The sequence below is a fragment of the Balaenoptera musculus genome, chromosome 14 (genome assembly GCF_009873245.2).
Source record: "Balaenoptera musculus isolate JJ_BM4_2016_0621 chromosome 14, mBalMus1.pri.v3, whole genome shotgun sequence".
Lineage (NCBI taxonomy): Eukaryota > Metazoa > Chordata > Mammalia > Artiodactyla > Balaenopteridae > Balaenoptera > Balaenoptera musculus.
The window spans coordinates 77,776,465-77,792,915 of NC_045798.1; the positions used below are offsets into that span (position 1 = coordinate 77,776,465).

The 16,451-nt window shown below is 44.7% G+C and overlaps 1 protein-coding gene across 3 annotated transcripts in view; it reads right to left on the reverse strand.

Moving 5' to 3' along the window:
• The window catches only part of KDSR (3-ketodihydrosphingosine reductase), a 38,842-nt gene extending 24,335 nt beyond the window's left edge, over nucleotides 1-14,507 (reverse strand). For 2 of the 3 annotated variants that reach the window (XM_036874994.1, XM_036874993.1), the window contains exons 1-5: nucleotides 14,275-14,507; nucleotides 9,155-9,244; nucleotides 7,083-7,139; nucleotides 2,712-2,777; nucleotides 2,424-2,519 (exon numbers count right to left, since the gene is read on the reverse strand). In XM_036874994.1, the coding sequence (XP_036730889.1) occupies nucleotides 2,424-2,519; nucleotides 2,712-2,777; nucleotides 7,083-7,139; nucleotides 9,155-9,244; nucleotides 14,275-14,382 (417 nt within the window). In that variant the 5' untranslated portion in view covers nucleotides 14,383-14,507. The remainder of the gene's footprint in view (nucleotides 1-2,423; nucleotides 2,520-2,711; nucleotides 2,778-7,082; nucleotides 7,140-9,154; nucleotides 9,245-14,274) is intronic. The other variant, XM_036874992.1, reaches the window with a different exon arrangement.
• Between the last annotated feature and the right edge of the window lie 1,944 nt (nucleotides 14,508-16,451).

The following is a 16,451-nucleotide window of genomic DNA, read 5'->3' on the forward strand; positions in this document are numbered from 1 at the left end:
TCTCGAATATTTGTGGGTTGAATGAATAAAAGACGAAGGACGTTAATATTTACACACAGCTACCCTGAGCTGAGCATTATGCACCCAATTATGCTACTTCCTCCTCATAGCCCTGGGAGCCGTACGTCCCATTCACAGAGATGGAGGCCGAGGATGGAGGAAACCCTGAGGCCAGAAGGAAAAAGAACAGTTTGCCTGAGATCACAGTTAGTAAACGGTTAGACTTGAAACCAGTTGTGCTAAGATTTAAAACTGGTTTAGTCTGATGCCAAAGGCCAGCTTTTTTCCTACTGTCCCATGCTGCTGGGGACAGAGCAACAAATAGTCTGTGTGAGTGGGTACTGGTGTGGGTGGGAAAGAAATCGATCATTTTTCTGAACGAAAGAGAGAGAGAATGAGAGACAGAAGGAAGGAGATAGTGTGATGGAGACTGAAGGTTGAGAATAAAGTGAGTTTTTTAAAAAAGATTAGATTTGTGCTTTTTTTTATATTTCAGCATGCTTCAAAATACATGTATTTTACTTCTTTCTTTTTTTTTTTTTTAATTAACAAACTTTTTTTTTTTTTAATTCTATTCTTGTCTGCTTACATTCTTTTTATGTATGTATGTATGTATGTATGGCTGTGTTGGGTCTTCGCTTCTGCGCAAGGGCCCTCTCTAGCTGCGGCAAGTGGGGGCCACTCTTCATCGCAGTGCGCGGGCCTCTCACCATCGCGGCCTCTCTCGCCGCGGAGCACAGGCTCCAGACGCGCAGGCTCAGTAATTGTGGCTCACGGGCCTAGTTGCTCCGCGGCATGTGGGATCTTCCCAGACCAGGGCTCGAACCCGCGTCCCCTGCATTGGCAGGCAGACCCTCAACCACTGCGCCACCAGGGAAGCCCTACTTCTTTCTTCATCTCACCTGCTTCATGTTTTCTCCTTGTCATTGATACCCACACACAGTCACCTGGTCTTTCTTTTTTTTTGGCCATACCGAGTGGCATGCAGGATCTTAGTTCCCTGACCAGGGATCGAACCCGCACCCCCTGCAGTGGAAGCGAGGAATCTTAACTACTGGACTGCCAGGGAAGTCCCACACAGTCACCTGGTCTTATACTCTTAGTTCCTTCTGTTCTTCTCAGTTATAAATCCCCATAAATCATTCACTCCATTACCTTCGGACTTCCATCAGACACACAGATGGAAACAATCCCTCCCCTTCTGCCCCTGGATACACCCCGCTTCCTGAGGTCTTAGCTTTACAACTATGTATTTATTTATTACAGCCACATAACTACTTACACCTCGATCCTCTTTGCCATCCACAGCCAGTCCAGGTGAGTCTGCTGATTCTCCCTCTATATCATCTTTCACACACACACACACGCACACATGCACACACGCATGCATGCACACACACACACACGCATGTGCACACACACGCACACGCATGTGCACACACATGCACACACACATGCACACACACACACATACTCCTCTTTTACTGGCCACCTCTGAAGTCTTTCCCCTCATCATTTCATGTCTAGGCTACAACTATTTCCCCCAACTGATTTTTTACACAGCTGTTGAGACAATCTTCAAAATCTCCCTGTCAATACTTAGAGATAAAGGCATACAGGTCAAGACAACTAGCTTTTATGCCGAGTTGATAAAGGAGCCTTAAGACACTAGAGTCCCCGCTAAGGCATCCCTCTGCTTCCATCTCCATCTGGACTCGCCTAGCTCGCCTAATCACAGAGTTTACGGTGCTTTTCCACAGTCCGCCAGAAGCAAGATGTCTAAACTGCCGCTCCTGGAGTCTCCTCGTCCATAAAAGGGGGATGCATTTTAACTTCACAGAGCAAATCATTCAAAACCCATGGCTACCAGGAAGGCTCTAGAGACCAGTAAGAAAGAGATGGTTGACGCAATGTCAACAAAAGAAAAACATGTTTTGCACCTAAGAAAGACTTCAAATCTGATGTGCGTTTCTTTGGCTGACCTTTTTAAAAACATAAATATGAATATGACGCATTATCTTTTGTCTCTTGGTTTCAAAACTCTAGAGTCTGCTCTTCACCTTTTTTGGGTTTTCATTGTTAAAAACACTGATACTTGACAAGAAAATCCAGCATCTCTTGGCGTACAAAGAGCTCTCTTGATGATATGACCTCAGTGAATCAACGCAGTAATCTGTGTCAGGCTGGAGGTTTCATTCCCATTTTACAGCTGAGGAAACCAAGGTCCAGAGACTTGTCTAAACTTCTAAGGCTGGATGGTCACTGTGACTAAAATCTTGTCTAGCCTTCCTCTAGTTTTCTAAAGCTTCTGTTAAATCTGAACGCACTTCACCTATTTCATTCATAAAGCCTTTAGCCATGAATGAGTTCTCCCTTTCAGGGCATGGGCTACCCCAATGAGGAAAAAACAAATTTTTACTTACTTCAAAAGTACTAACTTCAAGATCTTCAAATTTTCCTGCAAGTGACATTCCTGCACAGTTTACAAGCATGTCCACTGGGCCCAGTTTCTCCTGTGCCTGGAAAAATTTATCAGAGTGGGCATTAAGAAAGAGAAAAAAAGAATCCCTTAGTAGCCAATCAATGCCAATAAATAAAATCTATAAAACTATTAAATCTACAGGGAAGATATGTCAACTCCAAGCCACACACCAAAACGGCAAACCAATCAAAAGGCGAGTGGATTAATTCCAATTAACCCAACCTCTTACTTGTTTTATGACATTCTCTACTTGGCTATAGTCTTGAGATACATCAACTGATATACAAAGCACCACCTGTTAGAAAGAGAAAAAAATAATCAAAGCTATGCAGGGGTCTGAAACCACCTTTAAAAGAACTTTTTTTTTTTTTAATTAAAGGCAATATTTTTCCAATAGGTAAGGAGTCCAGTTTTGGAGGTACAGATTGCAGGGTTTGAAATCTGCTGACAATGCAATTAGGAGAGGCAAATGGGGTGGGGGGAGCACTTTCTTGCAGAAAACTCTTTTGAGCAAACTCAAAAGAATGTTTTAAGAAATGCGGGTCGGAGGGTACAAACTTTCAGGTGGAAGATGAATAAGTTCTGGGGATCAAATGTAGACCTGTAATCTGCTAAGAGAGTAGACCTGAAGTGTTTTCACCACACACACAAAAGCGGTAACTACGTGAGGTGTTGGCCGTGTTAATCCACTTGTTTGCAGTCATTATTACACAGTGTAAACGTATATTAAATCGTCATGTTGCAGACCTTAAAGGTATACAATTTTTGTCTATGTATGCCTCAGTAAAGCTAGAAACAGAAAAGAAATGTAAAAACTCTCCTCTTAAAATGCAACTAGCCTATAGTGACAGAAAGTACATCAGAAGCCACGTGCACCCAGGAGTAGAGGGAGAAACGGGGTGCAGAGGGGCAGGGCAAACTCCAGGGGTGATGGAAATGCTCTGTGTCTGGATTTCAGGGGTGGTTTCACAAGCATATATTGATACATCGGTCGAAAGCCATCCAACTGAACTCTTTAAATTGGTGTGGTTTATTGTACACAAATCCTACCTCAGTAAAGTGGTCAAAAAATAATAGCAAGCTCAATAAATACGTTTAAAAAAATATTCCTTTTGGAGCAATATGAGAGCTATCACTGCCCTCTTGGGATTCAATACCAGTAGGTGGAATAAAGAGATAAGTCAACAGGATCTACTCCCAGAAGCCTCCTTAGTCCAGCCGGGCTGGGAGGCTAGGCTGGCGGCATCATCTTACTAGAACAAGGGCAGATCTGGGCCTGTGGGAGCCGAGGGGAAGCCAGGTCACATTTGGTTCACTCTGAGGTTTGCTTGAGGTCCCTGACTCTGGACTGACCTGCCATTTACAGATTTTTCTGGATGAGGGGTCACCAAGCTGAGTCCAAGCCCACCTAGTACAAACCTGGCCATGTTTAGGGATGCACAGCACAGAGGGATGGTGGGAAGAGCACAGCCATTTAGTCTTTGAAAAGGAAGGGAGGGAGGGAGGGAAGGAGGGGAGGGAGGGAGGGAAGGAGGGGAGGGAAGGAGGGGAGAGAGGGAGGGAGGGAGGGAGGAAGGGGAAAAGGGGGAAAAAGCATGTATCTCGGTGCTTACTTTGTTTGGGGTATGTATGTATGTATGTATGTATTTATCTATCTATCTATTTATTTATTTGGCTGCACTGGGTCTTAGTTGCGGCATGCGGGATCTTTTTTAGTCACAGCATGCATGTGGGATCTAGTTCCCTGACCAGGGATTGAACCCGGGCCCCCTGCATTGGGAGTGTGGAGTCTTAGCCACTGGACCACCAGGGAAGTCCCTCAGTGCTTACTTTGATAGAAATTTATGAAATAGAAATTAAGAACACTAATGAGGACAGTGGGCTACTGTTATAACTTTCCTTTTCAGACAATGTTTTCAAATCAGAGCTTAGGCCTCCGACATAGGAAATGTTCTATGTTCCCAGGGAGGTCACTGAGAGAAGCAGAAGGGTGTTTGCAGTTTCTCAGCCTTTCCATGGTTTCCTCCCTGTTGAGACTGGCCGCCAAGCTAAGAGGCAGACAGAGCATGTGTGTACGGAAGGGCGCACACACCCACAATAGGCACCCAGGTGCAGTTGCAAGTCCAAGGCCGTGTGATGCGGTGGGAAGAACAGGTGCAGCACTGGGGAAGCCAGGGTTCGAATCCTGTCCCTTCATTCACCAGCTGAGCGGAACCCGAGTCGTTTGCAGTGGTCTCACCTGTACGGTAACAGTGTCACAGGCTAGTGCCGAGCAAGATCCCTTCCAGCTCTAAGAAGCCACGATGTGAGAAGTGAGGCCAAAGGGTTGGATAAAAAGAGCCCCGTTGCCTTAGGACCGATACATCAGGCAGGAAGTTGTATTTAATGCAAGAAGGAACCCCATCCTAATGGTCTAAATTCCTGTGAAAAGGAAACAAGCCCCTTCGCAAACGTAACCTGGAATATTCCAGACTAGAGAGCTTGTCCTTGAATTTTATCCCATCATCGTACAGAAGACATTTTTTAAAAAAGAGAGTAGGAATCATACAATTAATTTTAAACATGCCTTTTCATACAGTATTAGATCATTTACTGTGAATAAAACCTATACCACAGGTCAGTGACATTTCAAAAAAAATGTTTACAAACTACCAGGAAAAAGAATGTCCCCAAGGCACTGCTTTTGCTAAGAGGAGTAACAAGCCAGCTCTGGGCCCAGTGGCAGGATCACGCTCCCACTTGCCCAGCCCAGGCCGGATGATCTTCGCCTTCCTTGATGTGCAAGTCAAGAACTTTCCACATGACCTGAAGCGTTCTGATAGATGAAGGAGTGGGAATAATGAGGAAGAAGCCCAGAGCAGAGATGGTGCTAGCAGCAGGCGTGACTGGCCTTCAGCCAGGACATTTCAGATCTGTGGTCCTGGATGATGTTTCATTCTCTATCAGAAGTTACAGGGATATTTAAAAAAACAAAAAACTGGGGAGATTTGCTGAGCTGGCAGCTTGCCAATGTTTGTGGGCTTCAGAGAAGGGGATACAGGCAGAGGCCACGGTACTAGAGAAAAACTCACATACGTGCACAAAGAGAGGTGGATGAAGATTTTTATGTGCAGCATAGAATGCAAAAGAAAAAAAAAATACAAGTAGCCAACAAGAGGCAACAGATTAAATAAACTCTGGGGTACTCAATATTATGCCACAGCAGTTTTAAAAGATGAGGCCGACTTATTTATATTGACATGCAAAGTTCTCTAATATATTCTTGTGGGAAGAAAAGAGGCAATTAAAACTACAGTGAAACACCATTTAAAACTCATCAGAAAGGCAAAAATTAGAAAGTCTGCCAATGCCAAGCGTTGGCAAAGAGTCAACGACCACTACTGGTGAGAGTGTAAACACTTCGGTGATGCATACGCTCAACTCAGCAATTCCATTTCTAGGTATATTCCATTCTTGCACAAGTGCACAAAGAGATAAACTTCAGTAATAGCAAGAAACAAAGCAAACTAACAAGAAAACTGGAAACAACCTAAATATCCACCAACAGTAGAACTGATGAATGGAAGGTAGTCTATACATACAAGAAAACACCAGACAGCAGGAAAAAAAAAAAAAAAGAATGAACTACTACTTTATGCAGCAACAGAGAGGAATCTGAACAACAGTATCAGGTGAAGAAATAAAGTTGCATGAGAGTACACAAAGAATGATGTCATAGAAACCTAGAGAGAGAAAGTAGGTTAGTGATTGCCTAGGGCTAGGAGTGGGTTGGGAGTGACTGTTAATGAATATGGACTTTCTTTATGGGACGATGAAAGTACTCTACAATTGATTCTGGTGATAACTGTGCAACTCTGTGGATAAGCTAAAAACCACTGAACTGTACACCTTAAATCAGTGCATTTTATGGTATGTGAATTATATCTCAATAAAGCTATCAAAATAAGAATGAAGCCATAAAGTTCAAAAAGAGGCAGAAGTAAACAATACTCTTCTTAGTGTCACACGCACTTATGGTCAAATTATTTTTAAAAAGCAATGGAAGAAGTAACACAAAAATCAAGTTGGGGGCTGCTTCTAGGAATGCGACAGGAAGATGAGGCTGATGAGGGGACACAGGAGTCTTTGGGGGCCCTGGTAAATGCCGTTTCTTAAGCTGGCGATCAGTGTGTGGCTATCAATTTATTATTACGTTTTATACTAAAATACACATTGTATATATACACATACAATTTCATTCATCAAAAAATTCTACAACCAAAAAAAAAATTTTAATACCTCCTTTCCCTTAATTTAAATATTGAAATGAAATCATTTTCTAGGAAAGCATTCTGTTATTTGATCATTTGTGTGTGTGTGTGTTAGAGTCTACACATTGTTTTTGGTAGTGTTAGAGTCTATACATTGTTTTTGGTAATAACATGAAATCCTAGACAATTCAAATAATTTCGTCTTTTTAAAGACAGCCTAATACGTATTTTAATCAGGAAAAGCTTACGTGCTTTCAGTGAACTATTCACAGTTGAAGCACCTCTTCTTTTCCTCTGCACACCTGTGTTGATTAGTATAGAAAATGCGTCATGAGGACAGTGATTTTTACCTGTTTATCATTAATAGAGTGTTTTTCGATTTCTTTCTTTGCCTGCAACAGTTTGTCCTGAAAGTAACAGAGAACAATTAATTCTACTGATTGTCTATTTGTCCACTTGTTTGTTTAAAAGGAGAGAAAAAGCAATTATTTGTACAAGGATTTATTAAATGCCGAAAAACACGCAGGACAGCACCCATATTGCAGAGCTATGGTGGACACACAGCTGTAACGTATGCTAAGCTATGACTAAGTGAAAGCAAGTCTTTAAATTCATTGCAGAGAAAGATAATAATAAAAATTAATGAACCTCAAAATCCCTATTGTCAGTATTAATTGCTAAGGGTCACCCTATCAATTCTAATAAATGTTTTAATTTGACGTCACTTAGGTATGAAACAAGAACAACCATACTGATATGCAGTGCTTCCCAGACTTAAGGGTACATGTGATTCCATGCCAAGAATGCTTTCCTACGAGATCGTCCAATGTTTTCCTCCTCTACTAAAAAGCAAATATAGTCAAAATCAGTTTTTAGAGGGACTAGGTAAACCTATGCCTGGATACTTTCAAAGATACTCTGAGGACAAGCAAAGCTAACCCACGTAATTGTGTAATTCTTCCAAGGTGTCAATGCTGCTTGTTTTAGTCATTTTCAAGAAGACAGAGATCGGTTTACAGTGCCTTAATTTGCTATAAAAGCTGAAATTTAAATACATCATGACAGCAGAGAAGAACAAAAGGAGGGCGGAATCCTTCTGAAAGACAAGTGGGTTTTATAAACAAGAATGCGCCTATAATAAAATTATATTATTCTATTAATAAAGATGTACACCACCTGACTTTGCCAAAATCAGAAGAGAAAATTACATTAGAAAATAAAGACTTTCTCAGTGCCAGAAGGCTCATTCACCTCCAGCAATGCCAGGACCACAGAATGAGCTTCTGAGCACCTGAAATGCTGGCCTCCCCGCCTCGTTTTTCATCTGCCTTTTGTCAAATATCAGCATTGTTTAAATCTCACAAAATGCCATTTTATCACAGTCGTGTTTTCAGTCACGGAAGGTGGTTTCAATGCCAAAGCAGGTGCGTTGTTGGAGGGGTCAGGGGATAAATAAAAGGTAGCTAATTCTGCCTTTCTTCCTTTTGAAAAGAAATGATGGACACCCAAGCCTAATTCTGTGTCATTATTTACACATCTCCCCCGGGCCCTCCGTGACCTGCCATCCCCACTGGGCCCTGCTCAGCTGGGCACCCCTACCTGGCAGCCACCGCAGTACCACCCTCCTTGTTCCCAGGTGAAGCCAAAACCCCCAATCAACGATACCGCCCTGGAGCGCCCACTCTCTCCATCATCCCTCCCTTCCTTTCTTCATCCAACAAAGATGTCTGGAGCAGCCACTATGACCCAAGCAATTAGGCCAAGCACAGAACGACAGCACTGGGCAGGACAGCCGTGGTCCTTCCCCCGCCCATAGAGCAAGGGGACGCCATGACTGCTCGTGGGAATACAGTGTCACTGCTCTGGGCTCTGGCAAGAATAACAGACACTTAAAAAAAAAAAAAAAAGAAAGAAAAACAGACCCTGTGACTCGGCACAGAAAGACACACGTTTTGCTAAACTCCTGGGGAAGAGTGAGATTCCCCTGCAGGGTCTGGGTTTCACTAGAGATGGAGACCATGTCATAAGCAAATTATAGAGAAACATCTACATGCTGTCCTTCAGGACTCAGGAACCAGCCCCACGATGGCTGCTGTCAGCACCTCCGGGGAGGTGGCGGCCCCCCGGCTTCCTGTGGCCAGGTGTGCGCTTAACTAGGTTTTGGCCGCTCCTAGACCTGCAGTGTCCATGATGTTGCCTAAGAGGTGCTGGCACTGAAAAAATATTTGTGGATCTAACCTGGCTTCAGCCAAGAAGTCTTTGTCCCAAACACAAGAAATAACCAGTGGTTCAGGAATCACACCTCCAACCACAGACGTGAGCGATTTCCCCACAGGTGTGAACACTCTGACGGTCGCATAGCCTCTGTGAATAATGTAACGTTGAATTAGTAGGTGAATAGTAATGAACCTAGAAGACTTACCTCATTTCGTGCAACCAGAGTTATAAAAGCTCCTTGTTTATAGCACTCGATAGCAATGCACTTTCCGATGCCACTGGAGCCTCCTGTAACCTAAAAGCAGAAATTAAGAAATCTTAGCACTTGAAATTTCCCTTCTGTGGGAAGTTTATTTAAAATAACTGTGATGGGCTCTAAAACCCAACCTACAGGAACTAAATCTTCAGCTATTATAGCATCTTCATCCCAGACCTAATGAATGGAGTTTAAGTGCAAACATGAAAAGATTACACTGTCAGCGGGGCCTGCATTGTTTCCAGTACTGAGCTATCAGTTGCACACCTAAGGTATTTTTCTGAGTTCACTGTGGTGGCGGTGGGGGGACGAGAGGGAAAAGTGCCCTGTACATCTAGCTAATAAACAATACATTAGTCTGATCATTCGAAAAGACACATGCACCCCTATGTTCACAGCAGCACTATTTACAATAGCCAAGACATGGAAACAACCTAAACATCCATGAATGGATAAAGAAGATGTGGTATGTATATACAATGGAATACTACTCAGCCATAGAAAAGAAAGAAAGAATGCCATTTACAGCAACATGGATGGACGCAGAGATTATCATACTAAGTGAAGTAAGCCAGACAGAGAAAAACAAATATCATATGATATTGCTATATGTGGAATCTAAAATATGACACAAATGCATCTATCTATGAAACAGAAACAGACTCACAAACACAGAGAACAGACCTGTGGTTGCCAAGGGGGAGGGGGGTGGGGGAGGAATGGATTGGGAGTTTGGGATTAGCAGGTGCAAACTATTATATACAGAATGAATAAACAAGAAGGCCCTACTGTGTGGCACAGGGAACTATATTCAATATTCTGTGATAAACCGTAATGGAAAAAAACATGAAAAATTTTGCTGTACAGGAAAAATTAACATCGTAAGTCAACTATACTTCAATAAAATAAATTAAAAAGTAAAAATTAAAAAAAATGCACTAGTCTGCCTTTGAGTCCAAACCCAGCTGAACCATTTCTTTACTACACATCTCCTATGCATGACCAGCTCTACAGGAGATGAAAAGAATAATCACTTGCACATACTTAACGATATTTTAAATAACTGCTTATTATAAAGTAATACAGGATCACATGGAAATACTGAAAAGTAGAGCTTTTCTTCTTGCACTAGTCTAACCCTCACCATCTATAGCTCAGCCATACTGGCTGTCTTTTGGTTCTATGCTCTCTCCAACCACAGGACCTTTGCACATTCTATTTTCCCTCCCAGGAATGCTCTCCTCCCCTCTTTTCATCTAACTGGCATCGATTCACCCATTAAATCTCAGCTCTACCTCACTACCTCAGGAAAGCCTTCATGGACTGCCCTCTACCCCACCGCAACCCACTTTTCAGCACTGCATCCTTTTTTTCTTTGCTTTACATCACTCCATAATCAAACAGCCATGCCTTTACTTGTGTGATTATTTGATTCACAACCATCTCTTCCATTACCACCCCATAAACTCCATAAAAATACCAACTCTATTTTGGCTCCCCACTGTACTCCTAGCGCTTAGTACAGTGCCTGGCATATAGGAAGGATTCAATATATATTTTATTTAATAATACGAATATAACATTATCTTTCTAGTCATTTTCCCTATACACATCATATAACATGGGCCAGGGGAGTGGGGGGCCTGGAGTTGTCAGGTGAGGGGGGAAAGCAAGTGTCAGAGAGGCAACTGTCCTTACACGCTTTTGCATCCTCCTCTAGAAAACATTATATTGTAATGTCTGAGGTTAAAAAACTAAAAAGCTTTACAATATTCCATTAAACAGTCGTATCAAAACATATTTAACTATTTCCCTATAGTTAGACATTTAGATTATTTTGAATATTTTACTGTTAGATATAAATCATGCTGTAAAGAACATCTCCGACCAATCGATCTCATGATTTTAAAATCATCATGACACCCTCCTACACAATGTACCTATGTCCATGGGACGCCCCTACTTTCTCTTGAGCCTCAACTTCTCACTAATGAAGGGATTTCTTTGGGAAAATTAACCAATTATCTACCGGTTACTGTAAAAATATACCTGCTGCCCCAGCTAGCAGTTGCCTCTGAGGACCTCTTTGCTATTGAAATATTTCATGGGTAGTTTTGGCTTATTAATCTTCACCAGATATTCCAATTCCATAGTAATTAGCAAGATCCCTAAAAATGTCCTTGGCTGTTTCATGATGTTGTTCCTGCTGCCTAGAGGTCCCTCCACTCAACATCTCCCACACAGCTGCATTTCCAAATCCTACCTAACTTGCAGAGGCCAGTTCCAACATCTCCTCCTCCAAGAATTTTTTCCGGACTCTGTCCCTCTGTCCTGTCCTTTGCCTGTCACTTTCTACCTCATGCAGTTACTTCTGTATCTGCCTTAGCTCCCTCGCCAGACTCTAAGTTCCCCAACAACAAGCACCAAGTCCAAGTTATCGCCCTCATTCCTAGCACAGCACTCTGCATAAGCAGTTGCTAAATAAATACTTGCCTACATTAATTTGCAAAATGGTGTACGATGCCATTTCCCTGAAAAAAAATACAATGCCAAAAAAAACTTGTAAGTAAAATTTCCCTATTTGTTATTCAATGAATTGATAGAAGCTGAAGTGATGAGGTTATTGAGAAAATTTATATGCTCTGAAGTGCCATGTAGATGCCAGCTATTCTGATTATTGCTGGCTTTTTTCTAGACGGTAATAGGTAAGCGAGCTATGTAAAATTACTGCACAGCAAAGAACAGAGTTAACCTTATAAGATCTGTCCACAAAAACAAGAATAAGACTTCAACTTTTGGGTCAGGGTTCATGGGAAACTGACCTTCTAGGCCAAGCCAGCTAATTCATGGAAGGTATCTAAGAATATATATAAGTCCATCTAGAGTATGTTACTCTTGAACGGTATAAGAAAACATAAGAGATTTTCCTAATGGCTGAGAAAAATGGTGAATATGTATTGAGTTGCCCAGCCATTGGTAAATTGAGATGTGAGACCCTAAGGATAACAGTTTAATTCCTTTCTTTGTCACTCCCTCTTACTGTTCATTGCAAATATTGTTTTAAATGTTACTATCTCTTTAATCGCACCATATACCTCTTACTGAGGGCAACAGAAGGGGTGCTTTGCTGCAAGGACAGCTACTCCCACCCACCGCTCCAAAAGGGAGGACTTGATTTTCTAGTTCTCACCAAGTCAATTAAACAGCTTTTTTTTTAAAAAAACAGCTGATTTAAATAAGTATATACTGTGTAAGACTTGCTGAATAGGTTTACCACTGTAATTAGAGAGATAACATTAGTTTATCAGAATTGTTCTAAAAACATAACAAGTTATGACCTAAGCCTGCTCATGCTTCCCCATCAGCAAGACGTTCTAAACACTGGCCCCTTTTCTAACACGACTGGTCTAGTCGTAACAAATCTCAAGAAAAAAAAATTACACTTTCACTCGTTTTATGACATTAAAAAAGAAGACAGATGGTGACATCATGTGAATTATTCATGCCATCCTCACATTATTTATAGTGGCATATTAAAACGGGATGGTGAAAATAAGAAATTCTTCGGGATCTACCCCAGCAGATGTGTTTATTATCTTATCTACGGCCTGCAGAAGCATGATGGGGCTGGTAGGACCAGAGTCAACATCAACTGAAAGTCCCTTATAAACACTGAATGAAATTTTTCATTACTGCTTTGACTTTCCATTTTTACAAGCTATGCTCTGCAAACACCACTTCTGAAAAATCCAACTTCTAAAGCCACGCTTTTGAGGCAGAAGTCTTCTTGCAGATGTGACACTTTCAGACTTCAACATGATTGTAAAATTTTGCTCCTCTCTCCCTCTCTAATGAATTTACACTCACTTCCTCCTCTATCTTCCACATCAGAAATAGCAGGAGTTAGAAAAACACTAATAGTTTTCTGAGAGAAATTAAAGAAAATATATGTCCCCATTCACAAACTCTGTCCCGATTTAAAGCACACTAAAAGCAATGACCATTCCATCCCATCCCAGTTCAGTGAAGAGGCTCGGATTTTAGCGGAGACACCCATATGTCACCTCTGGCACCAGGAGGATTTGCACTGCCAGCTTAGTAACTAATTTTGCTTATTCATAACCTCCCGCCTCAATGTCCCCGGGGGTTGTGAGAAAATCAAGTAAGAAAACGGACCAGAAAGCCACAGCAAAATGTGACGTGCTGGGCGCAGGTAAGAAGGCATTCCCTCTGTTTAAGAAAGGTGCCCCACCTGCAGAAAAGGGATCCTTGAAGACATGAGCTTCTGGTAAGAAACAAACCAAATCCATCCACATCCCCTTCATTCCTAAAGCACTAACTAGCCAGGTCGTTCGGCTCACCCCTCTGACTCCAAAACGATGGCAGAGGATTGCACTGGGACAGCAGTCAGTCGACCCAGGCTGAGCTCACAAGAGACAGGCAGTGTAGACTGGACAGAAGCGACCCAACACCGCTAGCCAGGACTGCCAGCCCACCGGGTTTAGAGCAATCCCACCCCACCCCCCCAGGTGAGTCACTTCCTGGATTCCTTTGGCAACTGTCACTCGCACAGGCCACCTTCCAGTTCCCAGCTTCCTCGGCGGGTCCTGGAGGCTGGGACCCGGTTCCCCGCTGCCCGCCTCCTTGCGACCCCGCCGGGACCGCGCGCCTCGCCGGGCGTCGCCACCGACCGCGGTGTCCTTGGCAAAGTTTCTCAGCCTCTCTGTTCTTCAGTTGACTCATCGGGAAACCCGAGGACAAAAATATCCAGATCCCAGGGACGCCCCGGGGATTAACGAGCGCCTCCCGAGCCCCTGCAGTGCGGGGACCCAGCTCGCTGGCGCTGCCCGCGCCGCCCCGCTCTCCGGCCCCGGGAGGAGCCAGACGCAGCGGAGGGCGGGTCCCCGAGGCCCTCCGAACAGACAGTGCCGGGGCGGACGGCGGCAAGTGACCCTCCGTTTGGGGAAGGGGACGTCGGCGGCCCGGCCTGAGTCGCGGACCGGCGCGCCGGGGTTCGGGGCGGCCGAGCGGGCCGGGAGGCGGCGGGGCAGCAACAGGAGGCCACTCACCACCACATGCGCCCCGGGCAGGGCGAGGGGCTTGGGGCTGATGAGCGGAGACACCATGTAGAGCAGCAGCACGAACGCCACGAGGAAGGCGGCCGCCAGCAGCAGCATCGCTCGGCCGAGGCCGGGGCCTGGGGCGGGCGGCGCAGGCACAGGCGCGCAGGGCTCCGCTGCGCCGGCGATCACGCGCGGCCGCGCGCAGTGGGAGCCCGGTGTTTGGGTTCGCGGCGCGGGGCGGGGCGGCGGCCAGAGGGGAAGAGGCGGAGCCTCCGAAGGGCGCGACCGCGGGGGGCGGCGCTTCCAGTGGCTAGAGGGCCGCGGCCGCCGCCCAATGGAGCGGAGGGTCCCTTGGGGTCCCCGAGCTCCCAGCGTCGGGACGGGGTCCCGCACCCTCCGCCGGCGAGATGGGCTGCCTCGAGCGCGCAGCGGACGGGGCCCGGGCGGCGCCCCCCCGGCGCGCCTCTGGGTGACGCTCGCGGCTGGTGGCGAGGGTGCTTCTTAGGACCGCGGAGAGCGGGCGCCGGGCCTTCCCGAACCGCGCTCCGCGCTGTGGCTCCGGGTGCCCTCCGCCCGAGGCCGGAGGAGGCGGGTCGGAGCTTTCTAAGCCCCGGTTCCGGGATGTCGGCACCTCGTTAGTGTATGGAAGGCCGGGGATCGAGCTCTGAAATCCCGGGCTCCATTTCATATTTTCTTGGCGTACTTAGAAAATGGTCACAGCCCACTTTCGCTTTGCAGAGGACCGGGAAAGCTTTAACATGGAGTTTTTTAAATCGCCCAGATCATTCAGTTTCGTTGAGCTCAGAGTTCATCTTCTTTACCAAGGCAGGGTTTAAAAAAGAAAAAAAGCTTTTTGAGATCTAATTTGCACACCAGACAATTCGCCCATTTAAAGTGCATAGGTAATGGGTTTTGGTATAGTCAGGGTTGTGCAACTGTCACCACTGTCAATTTTGGAACATTTAGTTACACCCCCCAAACGCGCACACAAATCCTTACCCATTCACAGTCACCCCCAGTTCCTCCCCATCCTGGCCCGGCCCTAGGTAATCACTAATCTTTCCGTCTCTATAGATTTGCCTATCCTGGATATTTCATATAAGTGGAATTATAGAATGTGTAGCCTTTTGTGTCTGGTTTCTTTCACTTAGCATAATGTTTTCAAGGTTCATCATGTGGTACAATGTATCAGTACTTCATGCGTTTTGTGACCAACTTATATTCCATTCTGTGGACACACCACATTTCATTTATCCATTCATCAATTGGTGGACCTTTAGGTTGTTTCCGCTTTTTAGCTACTATGAATAATGCTGCTGTGAGCATAAACATTCATGTATAAGTTTTTCATTTCTCTTGGGTATATACCTAGGAGTGGAATCGCTGGATCTTCTAGTAACTGCTTTACCAGAACTGCCAGACTAACAAAGCAGCTGCACAATTTTACGGTCCCCACCAACCGTATATAAGGGTTCCAGTTTCTCCACATCCCTACCAACACTTGCTATCATTTGATAGCCTCCCTACTGGGTGTAAAGTGACATTTCATTATGGTTTTGGTTTGCATAAGGCACGTATTTTTGTTTGCTTGCTTTTCCTTTTTGAAGTTATTTTTAGAAATCCTAAGGAGCTCGGGAACAAAGGAATTGATCTGAGTTTTCCTTCTTTCTTAACTTATTGCCCAGAATTAGCCAGATTGCAAGATTTGAGGGCACAGTCCCCAAGGCTTCTGACATCAATTGCAAGTTTGGAGGAGGGGCTCCCAAGCCACCCTCAGGTTTGATAATTTGCTAGGACTCAGAGAGCTCACTGAGAGCTGTTTTACTCATGGTTATGGTTTACGAGTGTCAGCCAAGGGAGGAAGTGCACAGGGCAAAGTCTGGAGAGCTCCAGCTGTGAGCCTCCCAGCACTGGGGTGTGGCAGGGTCCATGGAGTGGTGCCAACCAGGGCAGCTCACCAGGGCAGCTTCTCTGGCATTCAGAGTTGATACTGGGGCTTCATTATTAGGCATGATTGATTGATTGCCCATGTGGCTAAAGGCAGAGTCCAGGTCAGCTGATAATGCATGACAGGAGACTTCCACCTAAATCACATGACTGGTCTTTCTGGCATGACCACCCTAAAATCCAGTTTGGCCAGCCCTCATCTAAACAAGGACACTTCTAGCAGGTCTGAGATGGAA